At 40.3% G+C, this 25,067-nt stretch overlaps 1 protein-coding gene across 1 annotated transcript in view; it reads right to left on the bottom strand.

Moving 5' to 3' along the window:
• Positions 1-18,127, bottom strand: part of nudt14 (nudix (nucleoside diphosphate linked moiety X)-type motif 14) — a 71,783-nt gene extending 53,656 nt beyond the window's left edge. Inside the window, exon 1 of the mRNA XM_023973774.2 lies at positions 17,968-18,127. Within this exon, the coding sequence (XP_023829542.1) occupies positions 17,968-18,048 (81 nt within the window). The 5' untranslated portion in view covers positions 18,049-18,127. The remainder of the gene's footprint in view (positions 1-17,967) is intronic.
• Positions 18,128-25,067: the final 6,940 nt, after the last annotated feature.

Raw genomic sequence — 25,067 nt, 5'->3', positions numbered from 1 at the left:
AATCTTGCAACCTTACAGTTAACTAGTCCAATGCTCTAACCACCTGCCTTACATTGCACTCCACGAGGAGCCTGCCTGTTACGTGAATGCAGTAAGAAGCCAAGGTAAGTTGCTAGCTAGCATTAAACTTATCTTATAAAAAACAATCAATCAATCATAATCACTAGTTAACTACACATAACTACACATGGTTGATGATATTACTAGTTTATCTAGCGTGTCCTGCGTTGCATATAATCGATGCGGTGCGCATTCGCGAAAAAGGACTGTCGCTGCTCCAACGTGTACCTAACCATAAACATCAATGCCTTTCTTAAAATCAATACAGAGAAGTATATATTTTTAAATCTGCATATTTAGCTAAAAGAAATCCAGGTTAGCAGGCAATATTAACCAGGTGAAATTGTGTCACTTCTCTTGCGTTCATTGCACGCAGAGTCRGGGTATATGCAACAGTTTGGGCCACCTGGCTCGTTGCTAACTAATTTGCCAGAATTTTACGCAATTATGACATAACATTGAAGGTTGTGCAATGTAACAGGAATATTTAGACTTATGGATGCCACCCGCTAGATAAAATACGGAACGGTTCCGTATTTCACTGAAAGAATAAACGTTTTGTTTTCGAGATGATAGTTTGGACCATATTAATGACCTAAGGCTCGTATTTCTGTGTGTTATTATGTTATAATTAAGTCTATGATTTGATAGAGCAGTCTGCCTGAGCGATGGTAGGCACCAGCAGGCTCGTAAGCATTCATTCAAACAGCACTTTCGTGCGTTTTGCCAGCAGCTCTTCGCAATGCTTCAAGCATTGCGCTGTTTATGACTTCAAGCCTATCAACTTCCGAGATTAGGCTGGTGTAACCGATGTGAAATGGCTAGCTAGTTAGCGGGGTGCGAGCTAATAGCGTTTCAAACGTCACTCGCTCTGAGACTTGGAGTAGTTGTTCCCCTTGCTCTGCATGGGTAACGCTGCTTCGAGGGTGGCTGTTGTCGATGTGTTCCTGGTTCGAGCCCAGGTAGGAGCGAGGAGAGGGACGGAAGCTATACTGTTACTGGCAATACTAAAGTGCCTATAAGAACATCCAATAGTCAAAGGTATATGAAATACAAAATCGTAGAGAGAGAAATAGTCCTATAATTCCTATAATAACTACAACCTAAAACTTCTTACCTGGGAATATTAAAGACTCATGTTAAAAGGAACCACCAGCTCTCATATGTTCTCATGTTCTGAGCAAGGAACTTAAACGTTAGCTTTCTTACATGGCACATATTGCACTTTTAATTTCTTCAACACTTTGTTTTTGCATTATTTTAACCAAATTGAACATGTTTCATTATTTATTTAAGGCTAAATTGATTTTATTGATGTATTATATTAAGTTCAAATAAGTGTTCATTCAGTATTGTTGTAATTGTCATTATTACAAATAAAAAAAAATATATATATTTTTTTTTAATTATTATTATTTTCTTTTTTATCGGCATCGGCTTTTTTGGTCCTCCAATAATCGGTATCGGCGTTGAAAAATAATAATCGGTCGACCTCTTGTATGCGTGTGCCGACACTTTCTCCAAATGGAATTCTCGAACCAGGGTTTGAACCTGTTTTTAATTCTCAATTTGTTTATCGGGGTGTGTTTGTTAACAATACCACAGAAAATATCAAAAAAGAAAGTCCAAGCATCTCCGACAGAGGGGATCAAGCAGATTCTATACCAATTTACAGAGGCCAGGTCATGAAGGAAGGCTTGCTCATTAAAGTTTTTTTAGCAAGCGTCTATGACAAATCAGGAAAGGTCATGTCACTGAGCAGCCATTACGAATTAAAGGACGTAGAATTGAATCCAAAGCGATTCAACTGCGACATGAAGCATGAAAGAAGTATTCCTTTGTCAAATCTTAACCAAAAGCATCTGCCACTAATTAGGCTAATACAAAGAATACAGATCCCATTACAATTATTAGTTTGATTACAACTAAAACATGTCATACAGTAGTTTTTGTATTTTTGTCATGATTTTAGGTTGATCCCTTCCATTCTGTAGTGTTTGATGCATTCTGAGAAATGTATTTTGTTTCATATTTAACATGTAAGTGAATTATACATTTTAAACCTACAAAGGGATCTTAGAAAATGTCCGGAGAACTGTAATTATAAAAAAATCCCTTTAAGGCTTGCTTTAAAAAAAAAAGTTTTTAAATATCTGAACAGCTCTGAGATTGTGAGGAAGGGAGTTCCAAAGGCGTGGTGCATTAAAAAAAAAAWACTACTCAAATGACACCCATTTTTGCTTTGTAGCACCTTCAGATGAAACATGATGGAGTCTTACAGGCCCAGTGCAGTCAAAATTCAAGTTTTYCTGTGTTTTGTATAACAGATGATTTTTTGATCAGTGTTATTTCCTGATAGTTGCTGGTTGAAAATACAATCTACACAGGACTTCTAATCAGCAGGTTTGCATGGGYGGGAGTTTCGGCTTTCAATGGTGACAACACCATGTGGTAAATTGKTTAATAGACCAATCGCAAAGGGAGTTAAAAACCTCTCTGCAAATAACCATTAGTTCAGTTTGACCCTCCCCACTCAGACCACTCCCAGACAGTCCTAGAAAAATTCTTGCTTGAGAAAGTTTGTTTTTTTTAAAGCAATTTTTGCCCATTTTAATGGAACAATTACAGTAGCTAGGTTTCCATCCAATTGGCGACAAATCCAAAAATCCAGTAAGAAAATATGCAGTTTCCCACCAGTGGTGTGTTTCCACCAAACTGAGTTGTTCAGTGCATGATGATATAGTGCACAAAAATGTACTTTTTCGTTTAAGTTTTCATGTACAAAAAAAAATCTGAAGTTCAATGCGTTTCCTTAGCATGGCCTATTGATTAACGAGACACGATGTCTTATTATTTTGTGTTATAATTTTCCTTTAAAACATATAATTATAATTGTTTTACATTGTTGTGTGAAATGGGCCACTAGGCTATAAATAGGAGCTAAGTGCAATGGTCAGGTAAATTTGAGGAAGACGTCAGCTTGACRTCGAAAAGTCAGTCACCTGTTCGCATCCTGTACAATGGGTAGTGCTTAACCCTAGGCTGGCAACAGATACATTTAAGTTATTTCAATTTATTTCAATTGGTCTTTCTCTATTTGGATTGTTTTATACTTTTCAATTCAAGTTCAACCAAAAAAAGATGTCTGCGTTTTCATCAATTTTTGAAATTGTTGCACTCATTTGAGATAATGTACACACTGCCATGTAGGGCTGCACAATATGGGCAAACAATCTAGGCCTAATTTTTAACCAAATATTGCAATTGCAATTTGACTTGCACTTTAGAGCAAAACACTTGGTTGAACTGTTGGAATCATGGAAATATAAYTATTGTTCTAATTCTATAGTTGCCAGAGAAGTCATTGTGACAGTAGGAACTAAGTGTTTCCTAGGGGACCTTATAATCTGGCTACATTGAATGTTTTCTCTTAGCTACTTCATGTAGCCAACATATAATTTTTTCCACTATTCCTCTTTGATTTAGAAGATACTGTTGCACAAACATGCTGATTTAAGTCTACACMATCACTGGTTTTATCAGACTGTATAGCTAAATACATTTGCTCTGACTCAGTACATGTACTAGCTAGCGATTAGCATTAGCAGCTAATAATTAGCAGCTAACAAGATTTAGGCCCAATTTTCTAATTAAAGACAAACTAGATATTTGYAGATGTAAGAAACACAAAACTAAGTGCAATTGTAGAACACTAGTGGATTTATATTAATAAGCAAAGTGAAAACGGCATCGTTGTCACCAACATTGCGGCATATGCTGCATTGACCATGCAGACTGAATGCAAGTGCGTCTCGGTCAAGGAACAACAAATGCACTCCTTGAGTGACAGGGGGCGGGGCTAGGTCTGTGTGGAAAGCTGCATGAGAGAGAGAGCGGTTAGAGATCACTCAAGTAGCGAAGTAAACTAAAAATGGACATTACACAAGGCTTATCACATTTAACAAACCAAACATTCAAATACCATTATAGAAGGTAAAACCCAAACTGGTCCGTGCATCAATACCTGTATATCTAAATACAGTATACACCCAGCCCTATAAAAATGCCAACTTTGATTAATTATTTCCCAATTAGGCTTATAGATATAAATGGCAAATATATTCTGGGGTCACGTTAGAGTTCAGAAATCTGCATTTTCAAAACACTTACCATAAAAAAAACAGTTTAAAAAAAAAACCCATTTCACCTGAGTTTTATATTGAAAGTCAACAGTTATATTTTTTTTACTTCAATATAGTGGTCAGGGGGGGTGCAACTATAGTTTTCCTTCACAAAAAAATACATTAGTGAAACACATACAGCAGAAAATAGCTTAATTTTCATCAGATGACAACAGAAGTGCAACGCTATTTGGCTAGCCACTTAAGGACGCATCTCTTTGTCCAAATAGCAGATTGCACCCACTCGTAAACTACTAAATAATATGCCATGGCCATGACCCCTGACCTGGCCCCAACTCTCACCCTTGACCCCATAGCCAAAGGGAACATTTGTTTAGTGGGAACAATGGCACTCCAGCAGCAATCAAGCTCCAGAACACGTGAATTAATGGAGGGGACTTTGATTTCGATCATCCTTGAGATATCACTACAACTTGATTGAAGTCCACCTGTGTCCAATTCAGTTGTTTGGAAATGATTTAGAAAGAAACACCTGTCTATATAAAAGGTCCCACAGTTGACAGTGCGTGTCAAAGCAGAAACTACACTATTAAGTTCAAGGAACTGTCCATAGATCTCCGAGATATAATGTATATCTCATCTCAATTCTATCTGGGGAAGGGTAAAAAACTATTTTTACAGTGTTTCTCCAAGAGCACAGTGGTCTCCATCATTGGGAAATTGAAAAAAATATGGAACTACCCAGACTTTGCCTAGAGCTGGCCATCTGACCAAACTGAGTAACCGGSGGTGACCAAGAACTCAATGACAGAACTCATTGGCTGAGATGGGAGAACCTGCCAGAAGGTCAACAGTCTCTATAGCACTTCACCAATCTGGCCTTTCTGGGAGTGGCCAGACAAAAACCACTCCTGAGAAAAAAAAAGGTACATGACAGCACAGCTGGAGTTTGCAAAAATGGCACTTRAAAGACTCAGAGAATAAGGCAAAATATTCTGTGGTCTGATGAGTAGGCTTGGGCGACATACCGTACGCCAGCTTATTTCGAAATACCGACGGTATGATTTTCAATACCGTTTAAAAATATATATTATTTTGTGCAGTGCTACGCCACTGCTTATAACTATACATTAAGTATAAGTATAAGAAATCTAAGATATGTCAAATAAATGATAATCCAGTTTAGGGCTCCAGCTAGGCATTTGGTTAGCTAACTTGTTGGCTAAGGGGCTAGATGGCAAGATCAAGCTTTTTGGTTACAGCAGAGACATTAAATCCCCTCCTGGATCAAGATCCCTGTTGTCTAAATTGTTTTGTGCGTAAAACAATTATATAAAAATATTTAATAGCAGCCCTTGTGCGCACATTCGTCAATACAATATACCCTGGTGTGGTACAGAAACTGTATGAAAATCTGGATACTGTCCAACTCAATTGATTTCACTCTTTGGCCTGAATGCAAAGCACTTTTGTCTGGAGACAGACAGGTGGTGAGCTGTGCCTGGTTAACACCATCCCTACCATAAAGCATGGTGGTGGCAGCATTATGCTATGGGGATGCGTTTCAGTGGCAGCGACTGGGAGACTGGTAAAGATAGAGGGAACAATAAATGGAGCYAAATACAGGCAAATCCTTGATGAGAACCTCCTTCAGAGTGCAAACGCCTGATTTACATTCCAACAGGACAATGAGTATGGTTACATGCACACACTAATGCGATTATTGTGAATAGTCAGATTAATAACAGTTCAGGCCTAATAATCCTGTTTACATGCACACATTTGAAAATCAGGCTACCTGATGGCACTGATAACTGCTGAAAATCGGCATTCAAAATAAATGTTCTACCACAGCGACCATGTTATTTTTGGGAAGCATATTTGTTCGGACATATACAGTTTGTATGTGAAAACTATTTCTAAGAGGCATAGATTCAGTTGTTTCCGAACTCTCACGTCACTCACACTAAAGAGGGAGGYTTGCTCAGCTGGTGCTAGAACATGCAGATCAAATTAAGGTGCTTACATGTCCAAATAATTTGAAAGATTTGAAAACAGGTGTTTTAAATCTGTATGCTTACTTTAATCTTACATGATTAAGATAAGCAGACAGGTGTTTACATGACTATTGCATAATCTGCCAACATTACAGCATTACGACCAGGAATACGACATTCCCGAAGCGGATGCTTTGTTCGCACCACCCAGGGGAATTGAACTGATTCCAGAGGCAGACCCAAAACAACACCGGCGGAGAAGAGGGATTCGGAGCGGTCTTCTGGTCAGACTTAGGAGGCGCGCACACCACCCACCGCTTCCAAATATATTACTTGCTAAATGTTCAGTCCCTGAATAACAAAGTTGACGAGATCAGGGCAATGGTTTCTTTCCAGAGAGACGTCAGGGATTGTTACATACTCTGTTTCACGGAAAGATGGCTCACTCGGGATATACTGTCGGAGTCGGTCCAGCCATCTGGTTCTCAATTCATCGTGCCAACAGGAATAAACATCTCTCCGGGAAGAAGGGCGGGGGTGTATGTTTCATTATTCACGACTCATGGTGTAATTGTAATTAGAGGTTGACTGATTATKATTTTTCAACACCGATACCGATTATTGGAGGACCAAAAAAAGCAGATGCCGATTTTTACACACACACACACATATATTTGTAATAATGACAATTACAACAATAATTAATGCACAATGAACACTTATTTTAAAATAATACATCAAATCTATTTAGTCTCAAACAAATAATGAAACATGTTCAATTTGGTTTAAATAATGCAAAAACAGTGTTGGAGATGTAAAACTGCAATATGTGCCATGTAAAAAAGCTAACGTTTAAGTTCCTTGCTCAGAACATATGAAAGCTGGTGGTTCAATATTCCCAGTTATTCAATATTCCCCGTTAAGAAGTTTTTGGTTGTAGTTATTATAGGAATTATGACACGTCGACTATTTCTCTCCATACCATTTGCATTTCATATACCTTTGACTATTGGATGTTCTTATAGGCACTTTAGTATTGCCAGCCTTTATAGAACGGGTGGCAACCCTAAGTCTAAATATTGCTGTTACATTGCACAACCTTCAATGTTATGTCATAATTACGTAAAATTCTGGCAAATTAGCTCACAACGAGCCAGGCGGTCCAAACTGTTGCATATACCCAGACTCTGCATGCACTGAACGCAAGAGAAGTGACACAATTTCCCTAGTTAATATTGCCTGCTAACATGAATTTCTTTTAACTAAATATGCAGGTTTAAAAAATATACTTCTGTGTATAGATTTTAAGAACAGGCATTGATGTTTATGGTTAGGTACATTTTTCACGAATGCACTATTGTTAAATCATCATCACCCGTTTGGCGAAGTAGGCTGTGATTCGATGATAAATTAACAGTCACCGCATTGATTATTTGCAACGCAGGACAAGCTAGTTAACCTAGTAACATCATCAACCATGTGTAGTTAAATTCAATGTTCTAAACAAACTTTGCAGTTGCAGCCAAGGCTTATTTCCATGTAAAAATCCCCATGAGCACTAACATGTGAAGTTTATAGGAGCACATCAAATTGTGTTAAATTAATCTTTAGGAAATTTGTGGCCAGTTCACAAAAATGGTTCGCTCCTACAGAAAGTGAGTCACATGGCAGTGGCTTGCTATATAAAGCAGGTAGACAGGCATCAAGGCATTAATTTACTGTTCGATTGAACATTGGGCAAAACGAGTGGGCAAAGCGAGTGACCTAAGTGACTGAGGGTGTTATGATCGTCGGTGCCAGTCACGCCGGTTCCAGCATCTCAGAAATGGCCGGCCTCCTGTGCATTTCACGCACCGAGAATGGCGCGACAAACAAAAAACATCCAGTCAGCAGCAGCCCAACAGTGGTGTGCAGAACGGCATCTCAGAACGCACAACTTGTTGGTCCTTGTCACGGATGGGCTATTGCAGCAGATGACCATACCGGGTTCCACTCATATCAGCTAAAAACAAGAAGAAGTGTCTCCAGTGGGCACGCGATCACCAACACTGGACAATTGAGGAGTGGAAAAACATTGCCTGCTCCAAGAAATCCCGGTTCCTGTTGCGTCATGCTGATGGCAGTCAGGATTTGGCGTAAGAGGCATGAGTTCATGACCCCATCCTGCCTGATGTCAACGGTACAGGCTGGCGGCGGTGTAATGGTGTGTGATATGTTTTCCTGGCACACGTTAGGTTCTTGGATACCAATTCAGTAATGTTTGAAGCCACACCTCGTAAAATCCACGCCCTGAAGAATTCAGGCTGTTCTGGAGGTACCGACCTGGTACTAGATTGGTGTACCTAAAACCGGCCACTGAGTGTATATAAATGTTTCAACCATTTTACATCCTAAAAATGAGCAACAAACAAAGCCTTTGATTTCTGGTCAAATGGATGGAAAAGGGGTCTTAGAAAAAAGTTAAGGAATTAGAAACACTTCAAGTAAAGACCCCTGCCAACTAATATGAATATTCATATTTAGCTTTGCAGAAATGTTTTGCTTTGTGTACGTTTAAGAAATATAGCCTAGTGTCTTGCCATTGTTACCAAAAACCCACATATCTTTAAGACACTATATTTTCTAAATGTTGTTCACAGAAGTAACAAGTTAGACCTACCAATCAGTTATAGGCCTTGTGTTTTTACTGATAATTTGGTTTGGGTCACCAGCTACTGTCTTCCCTTCCACTGGCATAGTGTTATGTTCAGCTCATTTGCTTTCTGCTGTGTGGTGGCAAAAGTTCTCTCCCATGAGCCCCCTCTTTCCATTTACTGTAGCCAGCCCCCTCACCCACTAAGCATCGACAATCACTGGACGTCCATGGATGTTGAAAAGTAGGCCTATTTGAAATTTGGTCAGTCCAAATTTTTACCAATCATGGACGTCTCTTTCACAAGTTAAGACAGGACAGTGGAGCACAGTATAGAAAAGTAGAGATATGTCCGTACAACACTGTAGAGTTCAGTACAGTAGAGCACACTAGACTACAGCGTTATTGAATGTATTGTACTTTACAGGACTATACTGTGCTGTCCAAATTTGTGAAACATAGAAGTCCATGATTGGTACATATTTGGTACATATTTGGTCCGGTTCAACAAAATGTGCTATTGTTCGGGGCGGAGCTCATTAAAATAATAGCCCGTGTGTAGAATAATACCCAACATGCATTTTTCTACCTTTGCGTACCTAGTAAGGATGCATCACCATGAAGAGAATTACAATAATTCTGCATTTTTGTATAGTACAGATCAGGGACCCATGATGTCATTCTGTTACCTGGTGTTAATCCACTTAACTTACTGTAGTTCAATAACCAAAATAGATTTTCTTCAAACTCAAGGTGTAATATTTCACATTAAATGTATCCTAGCTGACACCCCGTTCTTTCTACAGACATCTTTGAATCTTAATTTTGAGTTTTGGAAAACGTGGTCACAAAAAACTGAGGGAGATTTTACCGTTGTCATTCTGTTACCAAAAATGTGTTAAATCCAAATATATTTTATAATTTGAGATTCTCCAAAGTAGCCACCCTTTGCCTTGACAGCTTTTCACAATCTTGGCATTCTCTCAACCAGCTTCATGAGGTAGTCATCTGGAATGCATTTCAATTAACAGGTGTGCCTTAACTGTTAATTTGTGGAATTTCTTTCCTTCTTAATGCGTTTGAGCCAACCAGTTGTGTTGTGATATGGTAGAGGTTGTATATAGAAGTTAGCCCTATTTGGTAAAAGACCAAGTCCACATTATGGCAAGAACTGCTAAAGTAAGCTAAGAGAAACGACAGTCCATCTTTACTTCATGACATGAAGGTCAGTCAATCAGGAACAGTTTTGCAGTCGCAAAAACCATCAAGCACTATGATGAAACTGGCTCTAAATGGGGACTGCCACAGGAAAGAAAGACCAAGAGTTACCTCTGCTGCAGAGGATACGTTCATTAAAGTTTCCAGCCTCAGAAATCGGCAATTAACTGCACCTCAGATTGCAGCCCCAAAGAGTTCAAGTAACAGATACATCTCAACATCAACTGTTCAGAAGAGACTGCGTGAACCAGGCCTTCATGGTTGAATTGCTGCAAAGAAACCACTACTAAAGGACACTAATAAGACTTGCTTTGACCAAGAAACACAAGCAATGGACATTAGACTGGTGGAAATCTGTCCTTTGGTCTGATGAGTACAAATGTTTGATTTGGCCATGGCGGCGAGGTAAATACAATATAGCAAGTAAAACATTGGAATGGTAGATTTGCAGTGGCAGAATGTGCAAAGTAGAAATAATGGGGTGCAAAGGAGCAAAATAAATAAATACAGTAGGGGAAGAGGTAGTTGTTTGGGCTAAATTATAGATGGGCTATGTACAGCTGCAGTAATCTGTGAGCTGCTCTGACAGCTGGTGCTTAAAGCTAGTGAGGGAGATAAGTGTTTCCAGTTTCAGAGATTTTTGTAGTTTGTTCCAGTCATTGGCAGCAGAGAACTGGAGAAGGAGGAATTGGCTTTGGGGGTGACCAGTGAGATATACCTGCTGGGCACATGCTACAGGTGGGTGCTGCTATGGTGACCAGCGAGCTGAGATAAGGGGGGACTTTACCTAGCAGGGTCTTGTAGATGACCTGGAGCACACTATTGATTGGACTCGTAACAATACGTGTGATGACCACAAAGTCTAAAGCCCATGTGAAGAACAAGGAAAAGCACCATGTTAGCCAGAGCATGCCTCTTGAAAACGACCATTACTAGTGCAAGCGCATCAGCAGATTCAAGACGAGAATTTATTCAGGACTTTGTGTCTGTGCGCGCCGAGTCTGACATCCCCTTAGAAAAACTAAAGAAAGCTACGGACGTTTCTAGTGAAGCATTGCAAACAGGATGGAGCGTTGCCTGAAAATGAGAGCAGCCGCCATCAAACTCACCTGTCCCGTGTGTTCGACTAACATGACTGCCGTTCTACAAAAGATCCGTGGGAAGAAGTTTGTGGTGGTTGTTGACGAGACAGATGCAAGGGATTGCAGAATTCTAAACATCATCATTGGCGAGTTAATTTAAGAGCCTATTAATATACCATTGCAATAGCCTACATTTATATTCTGAAATGTGAATTGTCCGCATGCAAATTGTGATATTCCAAACGATGAGCTATCGTGGTGAAATATAGCGATGCATAATGTCAGCAGCTGTCTGCCTCTCCATCTAGCTAACTATCGCTGTACCTGTATTGTGTTTACACTTGAAATGTAAATAACACTTGTCGCAATATTATTTTAGGTTAATACATAATTAAAATGTCCTTATCTTTCATTGTAGGTGATGAAAACCAGTACTTTCTGGTGGATGTCATTGTCATGGACAGATGCAACTACTCAACGTTTTCCCAAGCTATACTAGCCTCCCTCCACAGCAACCATCTGAACCTGAATGATGCCTGTGCAGTGGTCACAGATAATGCCTCCTACTGCCTGAAGACATACAAGGAGGATCTGAAAGGAGTGATACCCAAGTGTCCATGTAACCCGTCTCTGCCATGTCAATCTGCTGGGTGAGAAATGGCAGCAATACAAATACTTCTCTGAAGTTGCATCACTTGTGACATGGATGAGATCTGTCTTCTTCAAGAAGCGTGCCAGAAGGAGAAGATGGGTGAGCTTCCTCATTATGAACGAGTTTGTGCAGACCAAGGCTCCTCCTGAAGCAGTGATCTCCAGATGGAATAGCTGGTTTGAGGCAGTGAAGTACCATGTAGGGCATGTTCATCTGTACAGAGTTTTTGTTGGCAGAAAAGTAATCATCCCAGGCAGTCACTAACATCTTCAGCCAGCTGGAAACAGAGAAGGTTGCTGCATCGTTGCATTACTTTTTCCCCCCATTTAAATTGAAATACTTAGAACTCTTTATTGAAGCACTCGCCTTGATAAAAAWAAAAAAAWTGTGCAATGTGCTGCATCATTACAAAYGTACCTGTTATATCTTATTAAATTGTTGACGTTAATTCATTCACATTATTAGACACTCTTTCTGATAATTTTTTTTAKCGTAAACCGTAAAAATACAAAATTCAGGAAAATTCAAACGAAAAACATTTATTTGGGAAGGGGGAAAAAATCAAATGGCTTTCATAGGGCCCTACGTACAGTTGAAGTCGGAAGTTTACATACACTTAGGTTGGAGTCATTAAAACTCGTTTTTCAACCACTCCACAAATTTCTTGTGTTAACAAACTGTAGCTTTTGCAAGTCTGTTAGGACATCTACTTTGCGCATGACGCAAGTAATTTTTCCAACAGTTGTTTATAGACTGATTATTTCACTGTATCACAATTCCACATACACTAAGTTGACTGTGCCTTTCAACAGCTTGGAAAATTCCAGAAAATGATGTCATAGCTTTAGAAGCTTCTAATAAGCTAATTGACATAATTTGAGTAAATTGAAGGTGTACCTGTGGATGTCTTTCAAGGCCTACCTTCAAACTCAGTGCCTCTTTGCTTGACATCATGGGAAAATCAAAAGAAATCAGCCAAGATCTCAGAAATAAATGGTAGACCTCCACAAGTCTGGTTCATCCTTGGGAGCAATTTCCAAACGCCTGAAGGTACCACATTCATCTGTACAAACAATAGTACGCAAGTATAAACACCATGGGACCACAGAGCCATCATCCCGCTCAGGAGGGAGACGCGTTCTGTCTCCTAGAGATTAACGTACTTTGGTGCGAAAAGTGCAAATCAATCCCAGAACAACAGCAAAGGACCTTGTGAAGATGCTGGAGGAAACAGGTACAAAAGTATCTGTATCCACAGTAAAACGAGTCCTATATAGACATAACCTGAAAGGCCGCTCGGCAAGGAAGAAGCCACTGCTCCAAAACCGCCACAAAAAAAACGGTTTGCAACTGCACATGGGGACAAAGATCGTACTTTTTGGAGAAATGTCCTCTGGTCTGATGAAACAAAAATAGAACTGTTTAGACATAACGACCATTGTTATGTTTGGAGGAAAAAGGGGCTTGCAAGCTGAAGAACATCATCCCAACCGTGAAGCACGGGGGTGGCAGCATCATATTGTGGGGGTGCTTTGCTGCAGGAGGGACTGGTGCACTTCACAAAATAGATGGCATGATGAGGATGGAAAATTATGTGGATATATTGAAGCAGCATCTCAAGACATCAGTCAGGAAGTTAAAGCTTGGTCACAAATGGGTTTTCCAAATGGACAATGACCCCAAGCATACTTCCAAAGTTGCGGCAAAATGGCTAAAGGACAACAAAGTCAAGGTATTGGAGTGGCCATCACAAAGCCCTGACCTCAATCTCATAGAACAATTGTGGGCTGTCCTGAAAAAGCGTGAGCGAGCAAGTAGGCCTACAACCCTGACTCAGTTACTCTAGCTCTGTCAGGAGGAATGGACCAAAATTCACCAAACTTATAGTGGGAAGCTTGTGGAAGGCTACCCGAATCATTTGACCCAAGTTAAACCATTTAAAGGCAATGCTACCAAATACACTCAATTAGTATGTAAACTTCTGACCCACTGGGAATGTGATGAAAGAAATAAAAGCTGAAATAAATAATGTCAGGAAATGTGAAAAACTGAGTTGAAATGTATTTGGCTAAGGTGTATGTAAACCTCCGACTTCAACTGTATATGGATGACTTATAAGCCAGGCACATTTAACAGTTTGGATATTGAGTATAGACGGAATTATGTTGGGGTTTCCTCTCCTCAATTTTCTTTGACAATTAGGCTAAGGAAAGGGCTGTTTCCTCATCTCTGCTGCTGCCTCTGCCGCATCGTTCTCAATACCAATACGCTGATTAACTTTACTATTATTCACATAGCAACATAGGGAAAGGCGCCAATTCTACGGTGCACTTTAGATCATGTTTCAGAACCGCGGACTGTGACCGTATCCAACCCGGGAGAAAGCACATTTGTTATAAAATAACACTAGATGTATTAGTGTTGCACCATTGTATTACATAATATAACCATATTCAAATTTCAGTTTCACGTCTTAGAGTGGACTGTGCCATCCCTGTGGCCTCCGCAATGGATTAGTCCACTGAGACAGGGGCGAAACAGACAGGTGTCTTGTGCACCATAAAAACATATATTTTTTATATGCGACTGCTCAACTAAAGAAATCTTGGGTCGACCAAAAGCCTATGGACCAAACAATCGACCAGTCAACTAAATGGGGTCAGCCCTAGTGTCATGGGGTCAGCCCTAAATGTCATGCTGAATATATGTTCATGTCATTATCACCAATCAACTGCAATACACAAAAACAATGAATTTAGATGCTAACTAGCTACAGTAACCATAACAGAGTTACTGTATTTAGTTAGTATGCTAGCTAGCCAGCCCGACAGCTACATCCAAAATAATAGTGCTTGTAACAATAACAGCCGAGCTTCGTCTTATCGACTGTGTTAAACAGTCCAAACAACATGTAGGCCTGTTATAAGAACAACATTTATTATGAAATGTACAGGCAAATCATTATGGAATCCTGGTCTCTCAGCCTGTATCTTTGGTGCAACTTTAGCAATGCTAGCTAGCTAAGTAGCTAAACCTRCTGCATCTGAAATAAAGCGTTCCCCGATAACAGAAATATAAAGCCTCAGCGACTGTCCATGCAACCATCCAACACTGGAGGCCTATTGGAACTAAAAAAAAGTATGATGTTTACAAGTAATTCAATACGGAAATATAGGCTATTTGGAAAAGGCACAATAGCTGGTGGGAGTGGTTTAGCTGAATAGAATCATGAGTTTGAACATATTTCATAATAACAACCCAAATGTTAAAAGTGGGCAGAATTGTTCTTTAAGGTACTTTGCATTGGGCAACTACTGCACCTTGTCAACAAGGACCTCAAATACTAATCTGCACTATACTGTATTCAGTGTTTCCCCTATATTTCCACTGTAATCAGCATATACTGTTCAGATATTGTAATTCAGTATGATGTCTATGTCTGTATTTTGTTTGTAAACTCAGCAAAAAAGAAACTTCCCATTTTCAGGACCCTGTCTTTCAAAGAGGATTCGTAAAGATCCAAATAATTTCACAGATCTTCATTGTAAAGGGTTTAAACACTGTTTCCCATGCTTGTTCAATGAACCATAAACAATTACTGAACAATGCACCTGTGGAACGGTCGTTAAGACACTAACAGCTTACGCAGACGGTAGGCAAATAAGGTCAAAGTTCTGAAAACTTAGGACACTAAAGAGGCCTTTCTACTGACTCTGAAAAACACCAAAAGAAAGATGCCCAGGGTCCCTGCTCATCTGCGTGAATGTGCCTTAGGCATGCTGCAAGGAGGCATGAGGACTGCAGATGTGGCCAGGGCAATAAATTGCAAAGTGCGGACTGTGAGATGCCTAAGACAGCACTACAGGGAGACAGGATGGTCAGCTGATCGTACTCGCAGTGGCAGACCATGCGTAATAACACCTGCACAGGATCGGTACATCGAACATCACACCTGCGGGACAGATACAGGATGACAACAACAACTGCCTGAGTTACACCAGGAACGCACAATCCCTCCATCAGTGCTCAGACTGTCCGCAATAGGCTGAGAGAGGCTGGACTGAGGGCTTGAAGGCCTGTTTTAAGGCAGGTCCTCACCAGACATCACCGGCAACAATGTCGCCTATGGGCACAAACCTACCGTCGCTGGACCAGACAGGACTGGCAAAAAGTGCTCTTCACTGACGAGTCGTGGTTTTGTCTCACCAGGGGTGATGGTCGGATTCGCATTTATCATCGAAGGAATGAGCGTTACACCGAGGCCTGTACTCTGGAGCGGGATCGATTTGGAGGCGGAGGGTCCGTCATGGTCTGGGGCGGTGGGTCACAGCATCATCGGACTGAGCTTGTTGTCATTGCAGGCAATCTCAACGCTGAGCGTTACAGGGAAGACCTCCCTCATGTGGTACCCTTCCTGCAGGCTCATCCTGACATGACCCTCCAGCATAACAATGCCACCAGCCATACTGCTCGTTCTGTGCGTGACTTTCTGCAAGACAGGAATGTCAGTGTCCTGCCATGGCCAGCGAAGAGCCCGGATCTCAATCCCATTGACCATGTCTGGGATGTTGGATCGGAGGGTGAGGATTAGGGCCATTCTCACCAGAAATGTTCGGGAACTCGCAGGTGCCTTGGTGGAAGAGTGGGGTAACATCTCACAGCAAGAACTGGCAAATCTGGTGCAGTCCATGAGGAGGAGATGCACTGCAGTACTTAATGCAGCTGGTGGCCACACCAGATACTGACTGTTACTTTTGATGTTGACCCCCCTTTGTTCAATTTCTGTTAGTCACATGTCTGTGGAACTTGTTCAGTTTATGTCTCAGTTGTTGAATCTTATGTTCATACAAATATTTACACAAGTTTGCTGAAAATAAAACGCAGTTGACAGTGAGAGGACGTTTCTTTTTTTGCTGAGTTTATATTGTCTATTGCATGCTGGCAGCACATTCTCACTAGGGAAAATTCTGGGTATGTGTAAATGTACTTGGCAGAATGAAGGTGATTCTGATCTCAGAAAAGGTTGAGTGAATGTGATGAAACATTGCCCACCCCAAAGGTAATCACTGCTAAAGAAATCACAGCAGAAAAATGTAGCATTCCTAGAAAGGTCAAAGTAGAGGCTAGAGGCCAGACACTGTAATCCTACATGTCATTGACTTGAGTATAGCTTTCAATTCAGTGTTAACTGCCTAGCAAAGAATGGCAACCATGCAAAATCTGGTTCCAATAGGGTTATTATAAGTAACTAAATATGCATAATTGCCTGTGACCAGAACTATAGCCTAATCAATGAACACAGTCAACCACAAAGATACAGTCATCTTGAACATCACATGGTCGTTTAAGTGTAGCCAATCAATCTTCCAAACGATGTAGCTAGCTACCCAAATAGTGCAGTTACTAGTGGAATCAATATACCCTAACATGCATTTTAATACACGAGGGAATTTAGCTAACTACAGTAGCTACATAGGTAGCTGCCCTTTAGATTTAATATTTAGGGAGATCAACATTTGAACATCATTTGTGGGCAATAAAATACTGGTGGGTTCGATTCATAAAAGTGGACTTGTGGGTTTCCTGGTTATATCCAAATCAATCACTGGAAGTCGAATATGTTTGCATGCTCAGCATAGCACCCAAATGCTGCATAAACATCCGACCTCAGTCCCACAACAAGCTAGCTAGTTGACTAGCCAGGCTAGCCATCTCTCCGTTTGACACATCTCAAGGTCTTGCCCAACTAGCACCAGAGCTACTGTGCCACTCAACCTACAACAACCATCACCAACAGGGGAAATGCAGATATTGTAGTGGTCAGGTTGTAAATTTCCAGCAAGCTAGCCAGCTAGCTAACTAGCCTGATGTAAAGCATGTGCTCGACATGAGACAGCAACTGATATGTTAGCTAACTACTATACTTGCTTGAATATTTACATTTCATGCAATTGATTTGAGTAAATATTTGGTGGCAGTGGTGATGCAGAGTTAATAAAGACGTTAAGTCGATAAGTATGGTCATTTAAATATGGTGTGCCATCTTTTTATGAAGGTTACGACGTTGATGCTGCACAATAAGGCAAATGCAAAATGAATGGGGGTTGGGCAACTAGCAATAAAAATACATGGTGTCCGCAATTCATGCTGGATGATATAACGCGAGTGGGCTATTTGGACTCACCTGGCTATAGTGCACCCTGAATGGTTTTAGATAATTGGAGTTGGTGCACGGAACGACCTGGATATCATTTATCTGCTCCATAGTTCAGACTGCTAGCTGCCCACCGGTGTTTCTCACCACAACAGAAAGCACAAACCGCAGGTCGTAGTGGAGAATGAGACAAATGCCTACGGATGCCTAGTAAGGACAAAATACWATTTTTTTACATAAATAATTTTTTWAAAGTCGCATAACAGGTTAATGAAAACTCATTGGATGATGATGAATATTGCATAAACCAAAGTAATAAAAATAAATATAATAATTTATGACAAGTGAGTGGGATTAAAACGATATGCAGTGCTTCATATAGTATAATAGAAATTAACCTATAGGTAGAGGCACAGTGGTGTCTCTACCTATTGTTGGCTGGTGTCCCTTTCCCGCCGACAGAAGTTCTTCGCGCACTTTGCATGCAGAATGTTTGCCGCGCGCGCCTGGCAAGTGCAAGTGTCCTCAACACGTGCAGCTATACCGCAACTTTCCCGCCGTGAGCGAAGGATTATAGATTAATTTCACTTGACTCACCTCCACCTCCGCTTTATGTCTGAAATCATCTCATAGGAATTTGTAGAGAACTTCGAAAGCTGTTCAATTTAAGTCACGGGTAGCACACCTGGCTACCGCTGCTTGATTGCACAGCGTTTAACCTCTTGGCTGTGGCAGCTATCAATGGTTATGTTATTTGGCATGGTCTAAAGTGTAGGAGGCTTTGTTTCCCCATAGAGACATTTTGCCCAGGGGAATTTTTATTCAATTGCTACAGTAGCCTAACAAGTAATAGAAAACAAACCAGACTGATGCACAAATCTGTCCCATCCAAACAGAATTAAGATAGTGACTTAATGGAGGTGCTTAGCCTGGGCCCAGGCCCATGGGGTGCCCAAGAGACAGTAAAAAAAGTATATATATTAGGGAAATATATACTGCATATATTATATATACAGTATATATTATATATGTAGTATATATTGTATATTTTTTCACTGCAACCATCAACCACAGGAAGAGTGTAGACAGCCTGCTGCTGCAGCTCTGCTAATCTTCAGACGGGAGGTAGGGGGCTCACGTGGGTAATTGGAGGGCCCTGCCTTAATTGGGTAACTGATTAATAAAACATTTGTGTCTGGTCAATTGTGTGAGTCAGGGGCTAGGCCCAAGCCCGTAGTGGCGCCAAGAGGCATTCCCCCCCCCCCCCCCATAGTTTTAGCCACAAAGGATAAAAGTGTATAAAAAAGTTCTCTGGATTAAGTTTTATCACAAGCGCATACAGGTAACACTTATTTTTCTTAAAACTGCATTGTTGGTTAAGGGCTTGTAAGTAAGCATTTCACTGTAAGGTCTCCTACACCTGTTGTATTCGGGCACATGTGACAAATACAATTTGATTTGTTTTGATTTAAAAGGGTGTTTCGCCACCACGAGCTGTCAAAACAGGTTCAATACGCCCTGCATTAGATTCTTCAAGTGGACCTAAACCATGCCAGGAAAATGCACCCCACACCATAACATATACTTTGTATCCCTTGTTTACTCAAGTATTTCCTTTATGTTGGCAGTTACTGGTACGACCACAGTCGGGAAGGCCTCAGTTTGGGCAGAATGTGTGCCAAATATAGGCTACAGCTTGTTGCATTGTGGCCATAGGGATATAATACATAGAAAGGTTTTGTAACCTCTTACCCTAGCAATTTCACTGATAAACTCATTGGTACACTATCAATGGATGCCAGTCCTGACTTGAATGGGAACTGCCATCTATTTATTATATTTATAATGTTGGTTGCTGCTGTCGGTTTGCCTTTTGGAAATTTCAAAATAAAATTGTGGGAAAAAAGCACAGTTTGGAAAGCAAATGTCTAATGCTGAAAAGAGAAGATTAATCTGTCTGTAGAACAATTTTTTGTTCTCAACAACTCCCTATTTGTATCGAAATTCAGCACTGTTTTTCAAAGTAGATAATCTTGAGATAGGCTATTGCCACGACGAGCGCATCGGCCATCACCGTGAGTAGCCTATAGCCGTTTTCTTCATCCTTAGGTGTGTCAATGTGCCACTGGAAATGTTATTTAGTAGTCTACTGTAGCAAGGGTTTTTCTTTATTTGTACTATTTTCTACATTGTAGAATAATAGTGAAGACATCAAAACTATTAAATAACACATATGGAATCATGTAGTAACCAAAAAAGTGTTAAACAAATCAAAATAGATTTTAGATTTTAGATTTTTCAAATAGCCACCCTTTGCCTTGATGACAGCTTTGCAAACTCTTGGCATTCTCTCAACCAGCTTCAACTGGAATGCTTTTCCAACAGTCTTGAAGGAGTTCTCACATATGCTGAGCACTTGTTTGATGTTTTTCCTTCACTCTGCGGTCCAACTCATCCCAAACCATCTCAATTGGGTTGAGGTCGGGTGATTGTGAAGGCCAGGTCTTCTGATGCAGCACTCCATTACTCTCCTTCTTTGTCAAATAGCCCTTACACAGCCTGGAGGTGTGTTGAGTTATTGTCCTGTTGAAAAACAAATGATTGTCCCACTAAGCGCAAACCAAATTTGGACTCATCAGACCAAAGGACAGATTTTCACTGGTCTGATGTCCATTGCTCGTGTTTCTTGGCCCAAGCAAGTCTCTTCTTCATATTTGTGTCCTTTAGTAGTGGTTTCTTTGCAGCAATTCGACCAGGAAGGCCTGATTCACGCATTCTCCTCTGAACAGATGATATTGAGATGTGTCTGTTACTTGAACTCTGTGAAGCATTTATTTGGGCTGCAATTTCTGAGGCTGGTAACTCTAATGAACTTATTCTCTGCAGCAGAGGTAACTCTGGGTCTTCTTTTCCTGTGGCGGTCCTCATGAGAGCCAGTTTCATCATAGCGCTTGATGGTTTTAGCGACTGCACTTGACATTTTCCGGTTTGACTGAACTTCATGTCATAAGTAATGATGGACTGTCGTTTCTCTTTKCTTATTTGAGCGGTTCTTGCCATAATATGGACTTGGTCTATAGGGCTATCTTCTGTAGACCACCCCTACCTTGTCACAACACAACTGATTGGCTGAAACGCATGAAGGAAAGAAATTCCACAAATTAACTTTTAACAAGGCACACCTGTTAATTGAAATGCATTCCAGGTGACTACTTCATGAAGCTGGTTGAGATAATGCCAAGAGTGTGCAAAGCTATCATCAAGGCAAAGGGTGGCTACTTGTAAGAATCTCAAATATAAAATACTTTTTTGGTTACTTCTTGATTCCATATGTGTAATTTCATAGTTTTGACGTCTTCACTATTGTTCTACAATGTAGAAAATAGTAAAAAATAAAGAAAAATCCTTGAATGAGTAGGTGTGTCCAAACTTTTGACTGGTACTGTGCCTTCGGAAAGTATTCAGACCCTTTGACTTTTTCCACATTTGTTACATTACAGCCTTATTCTAAAATGGATGAAACAATTAAAATAATCCTCAGCAATCTACACACAATACCCCATAGTGACAAAGTTAAAACAGGTGTGTATAATTCTTTTTCAATTTTATAAAAAATAAAACACAGAAATACGTTATTTACATAAGTATTCAGATACTTTGCTATGAGACTCGAAATTGAGCTCAGGTGCATCCTGTTCCATTGATCATCCTTGAGATTTTTCTACAACTTGATTGGAGTCCACCTGTGGTAAATTCAATTGATTGGACATGATTTGGAAAGGCACACACCTGTCTATATAAGGTCCCACAGTTCACAGTGTATGTCAGAGCAAGGATTGTGTCGAGTCACAGATCTGAGGAAGGGTAACAAAATATTTATGCATCATTGAAGGTCCCCAAGAACACAGTGGCCTTCATCATTCTTAAATGGAAGAAGTTTGGAATCACAAAGACTCTTCCTAGAGCTGGCCACTCGGCCAAATTGAGCAATCGGGGGTGAAAGGCCTTGATCAGGGAGGTGACCAAGAACCCGATGGTCACTCTAACAGAGCTATAGTTCCTCTGTGGAGATGGGAGAACCGTCCAGAAGGACAACCATCTTGTCAGCACTACACCAATCAGGTCTTTATGGTAGAGTGGCTAGACGGAAGTCACTCCTCAGTAAAAGGCACATGACAGCCCGCTTGGTGTTTGCCAAAAGGCACCTAAAGACTCTCAGACCATGAGAAACAAGATCCGCTGCTCTGATGAAACCAAGACCGAACTCTTTCACCTGAATGCCAAGCGTCATGCCCTACAGTGAAGCTTGGTGTTGGTGGCAGCACCATGCTGTCGGGATGTTTTTCAGCGGTAGGGACTGGGAGACTAGTCAGGATTGAGGGAAAGATGAAGTGAGCAAAGTGCAGAGAGATCCTTGATGAAAACCTGCTCCAGAGTACTCAGGACCTCAGACTGGGGCGAAGGTTTACCTTCCAAAAGAACAATGACCCTAAGCACACAGTCAAGACCACGCAGGAGTGGCTTTGAGACAAGCCTCTGAATGTCCTTGAGTGGCCCAGCAGGAGCCCGGACTTGAACCCGATCGAACATCTCTGGAGAGACCTGAAAATAGCTGTGCAGCAACGCTCCCCATCCAACCTGACAGAGCTTGAGAGGATCTGCAGAGAACAATGGGAGAAAATCTCCAAATATAGGTGTGCCAAGCTTGTAGCATCATACCCAAGAAGACTTGATGCTGTAATCACTGCCAAAGGTGCTTCAACACAGTACTGAGTAAAGGGTCTGAATACTTATGTAAATGTGATCTTTTTTAATAATATTTTTATTTTAAATTTTCAAAAAAAAATCTAAAAACCTGTGTTTGCTTTATAGATTGATGAGGGGAAAAAACTATTTCTTTAATTTTAGAATAAGGCTTCATTTGGCTATTGTTTTAATTCAAGACCAGATTGATCTCAATTTGTCAGTGCCAGAGTAGCCACTCATTTTGGTCATATGTGTCATATTAGAAAATATTCAACTAATGTCTTCTGTCATGTCAATTAAGTTGTTTTGCATGAAATGTGTTTTTAAAGGGCTGGGGAGGGGCCTATAAATAATCCAAAGGTGCATGGATTTGTTTACAGTAAATTATGATGTGCCGGGAAGGGGAGAGGTGCTATAAAAAAACAAAGCCCCGGGGCCTATGATTTCTTAATCTGGCCCTGGGGTAGCCTAGCGGTTAAGAGCGTTGGGCCAGTCTTTAAAAAGTCACTGGTTCGAATCCCCGAGCCGACTAGGGGAAATATCTGTGGACGTACACTTGAGCAAGGCTCTTAACCCTAATTCCTTATGTAAGTCACTCTGGATAAGAGCATCTACTAAATGACTAAAATGTACAATTATGTAGCCTATATAAATCCTGGATTGCTGATGCTATGTATTGGCCATTGAGAAGCTTTGAAGCCACCTGTCGGCCATATTGGCACTCCCCAGTATGAGCAGTCCTCCATAGGAATTAATGGAATTTTGCAGTATTTCAAATAAATGTTTCAAGAACAAAATTACATGTCTTTAAGTAAGTTTTGTTGTAGTGGGGGCAGTAACATTAGTAATCGAAAAAAAATCTACTTCAAGAAAATGTTTTAATATACAGTAGGACATTTTCTATGTATTATTTGTGTGTTTGGCCCACAAAATATAAATATTTGAAAGTATGCATTAAGGTGTCTGTAATATAATAAATGTTGCAAAAACGAATGTAGACATTAATAAATGCATTTCTATAGCTTCCAAAATATATTATTTTACAACAGTGAGGGAATGCCAAGATGGAGGCACAGTGGCTTCAACACAGAAGTCACACATAAGTCATCTAGTGTATAGACAAATCATTGGCAGGGTATAGGCCCTTACTTACTACAATACTGTAGACTGTATAGCCTACAACCAGTCTACTGTTTTATTTTGTTGTTGTCTACTGAGTAGGCATACTGTAGTTTCTATACGGTTTGTCATTACTTTAGCATATAGATAATATGGATCCGTCAGTGAAAATCCCACTTTTAAAAGTTCATATATGTTAACTCATACCCAAATAATGTTGTTGACTCATCCTATAATTGTATTTGTGGCAAAAGCATAAATTGGAGGAAAAACATTTAATAAAAAACAACTCAAACTTGTATCTCAAACAGACCGTTTAAAAAATGGTTGCTATTTCCTCATAGAGGCTGACGTCATCCTCCTGAGGAGGGTGAGCTGGCCAATCAGCGGTCTACTTGGATTAATATTTTTTATGACCGGTATAGGCCCACACCATTCTGTTGTTAGGGTACCATTCCAACACAGAAAAGCTGATTTTTAACATATTTAATTACCATTTTTGGAAGGAAAATTATTTCATTCATATTGTAATTAATAATAGGTCATATTTAATAGAAATCTGGAAGCACTGGACAGTTACTTTAATAGTAATACATAATGGTTGCATTTGTGTGATTGTTATTTTGGTCCTGGCCATAATGAGCTTATACTAAACTGTAATTAATTAGGCCTATTATTATTATGCCAATGCAGCCAATATAATGCAGGCACGTCTAAACAAAAAATGAACAACTACCCCTTTATAAATCCTATAGTATACCTTATTGTAAAGTGTAGCTTAGATCAGAATGTGCCTAATGCCTCTGCCTGACTGAAAAAAAACAAAATTCCGATATTTACAGCACCACACAGTCACACTGGTAGGCCTATCCTACATGAGTCACACTATCCTGCAGCACTTTTGAATCACGCAACCAAAATAAAGTCTCTCCGTTTCCAGCTGATCTGAGCACGTAATTTGCAGCCGGGCAGTCTGAGATATCTCTGACTTCAAAAATACAGAACGATAACGACAATACTGTCTGAGGCCACTAAAGAGATTACTGCTGCGTGAAACCGTCCCTGCGATAGATGAAGATGTTATCCCAAATGCTGTTAATTAAAATGGGGGAATATCTTCACATTTTATCACCACACTTGTTCTCTCCACTTCAAGACCCAATAGCATCAACTGTGCTCTCTCGTGCCAGCTCTCTCTCTCTCTCTCTCTCAAAATATAATAAAATAACAGAATATAGTTATCTGATGCTTGTATTACCGTTCAA

The sequence above is a fragment of the Salvelinus sp. IW2-2015 genome, linkage group LG28, assembly GCF_002910315.2.
Source record: "Salvelinus sp. IW2-2015 linkage group LG28, ASM291031v2, whole genome shotgun sequence".
In the NCBI taxonomy this organism is placed as follows: domain Eukaryota; kingdom Metazoa; phylum Chordata; class Actinopteri; order Salmoniformes; family Salmonidae; genus Salvelinus; species Salvelinus sp. IW2-2015.
The sequence above is the reverse complement of the archived record's forward strand: the minus strand, read 5'-3'. Positions and strand labels throughout refer to the sequence as shown.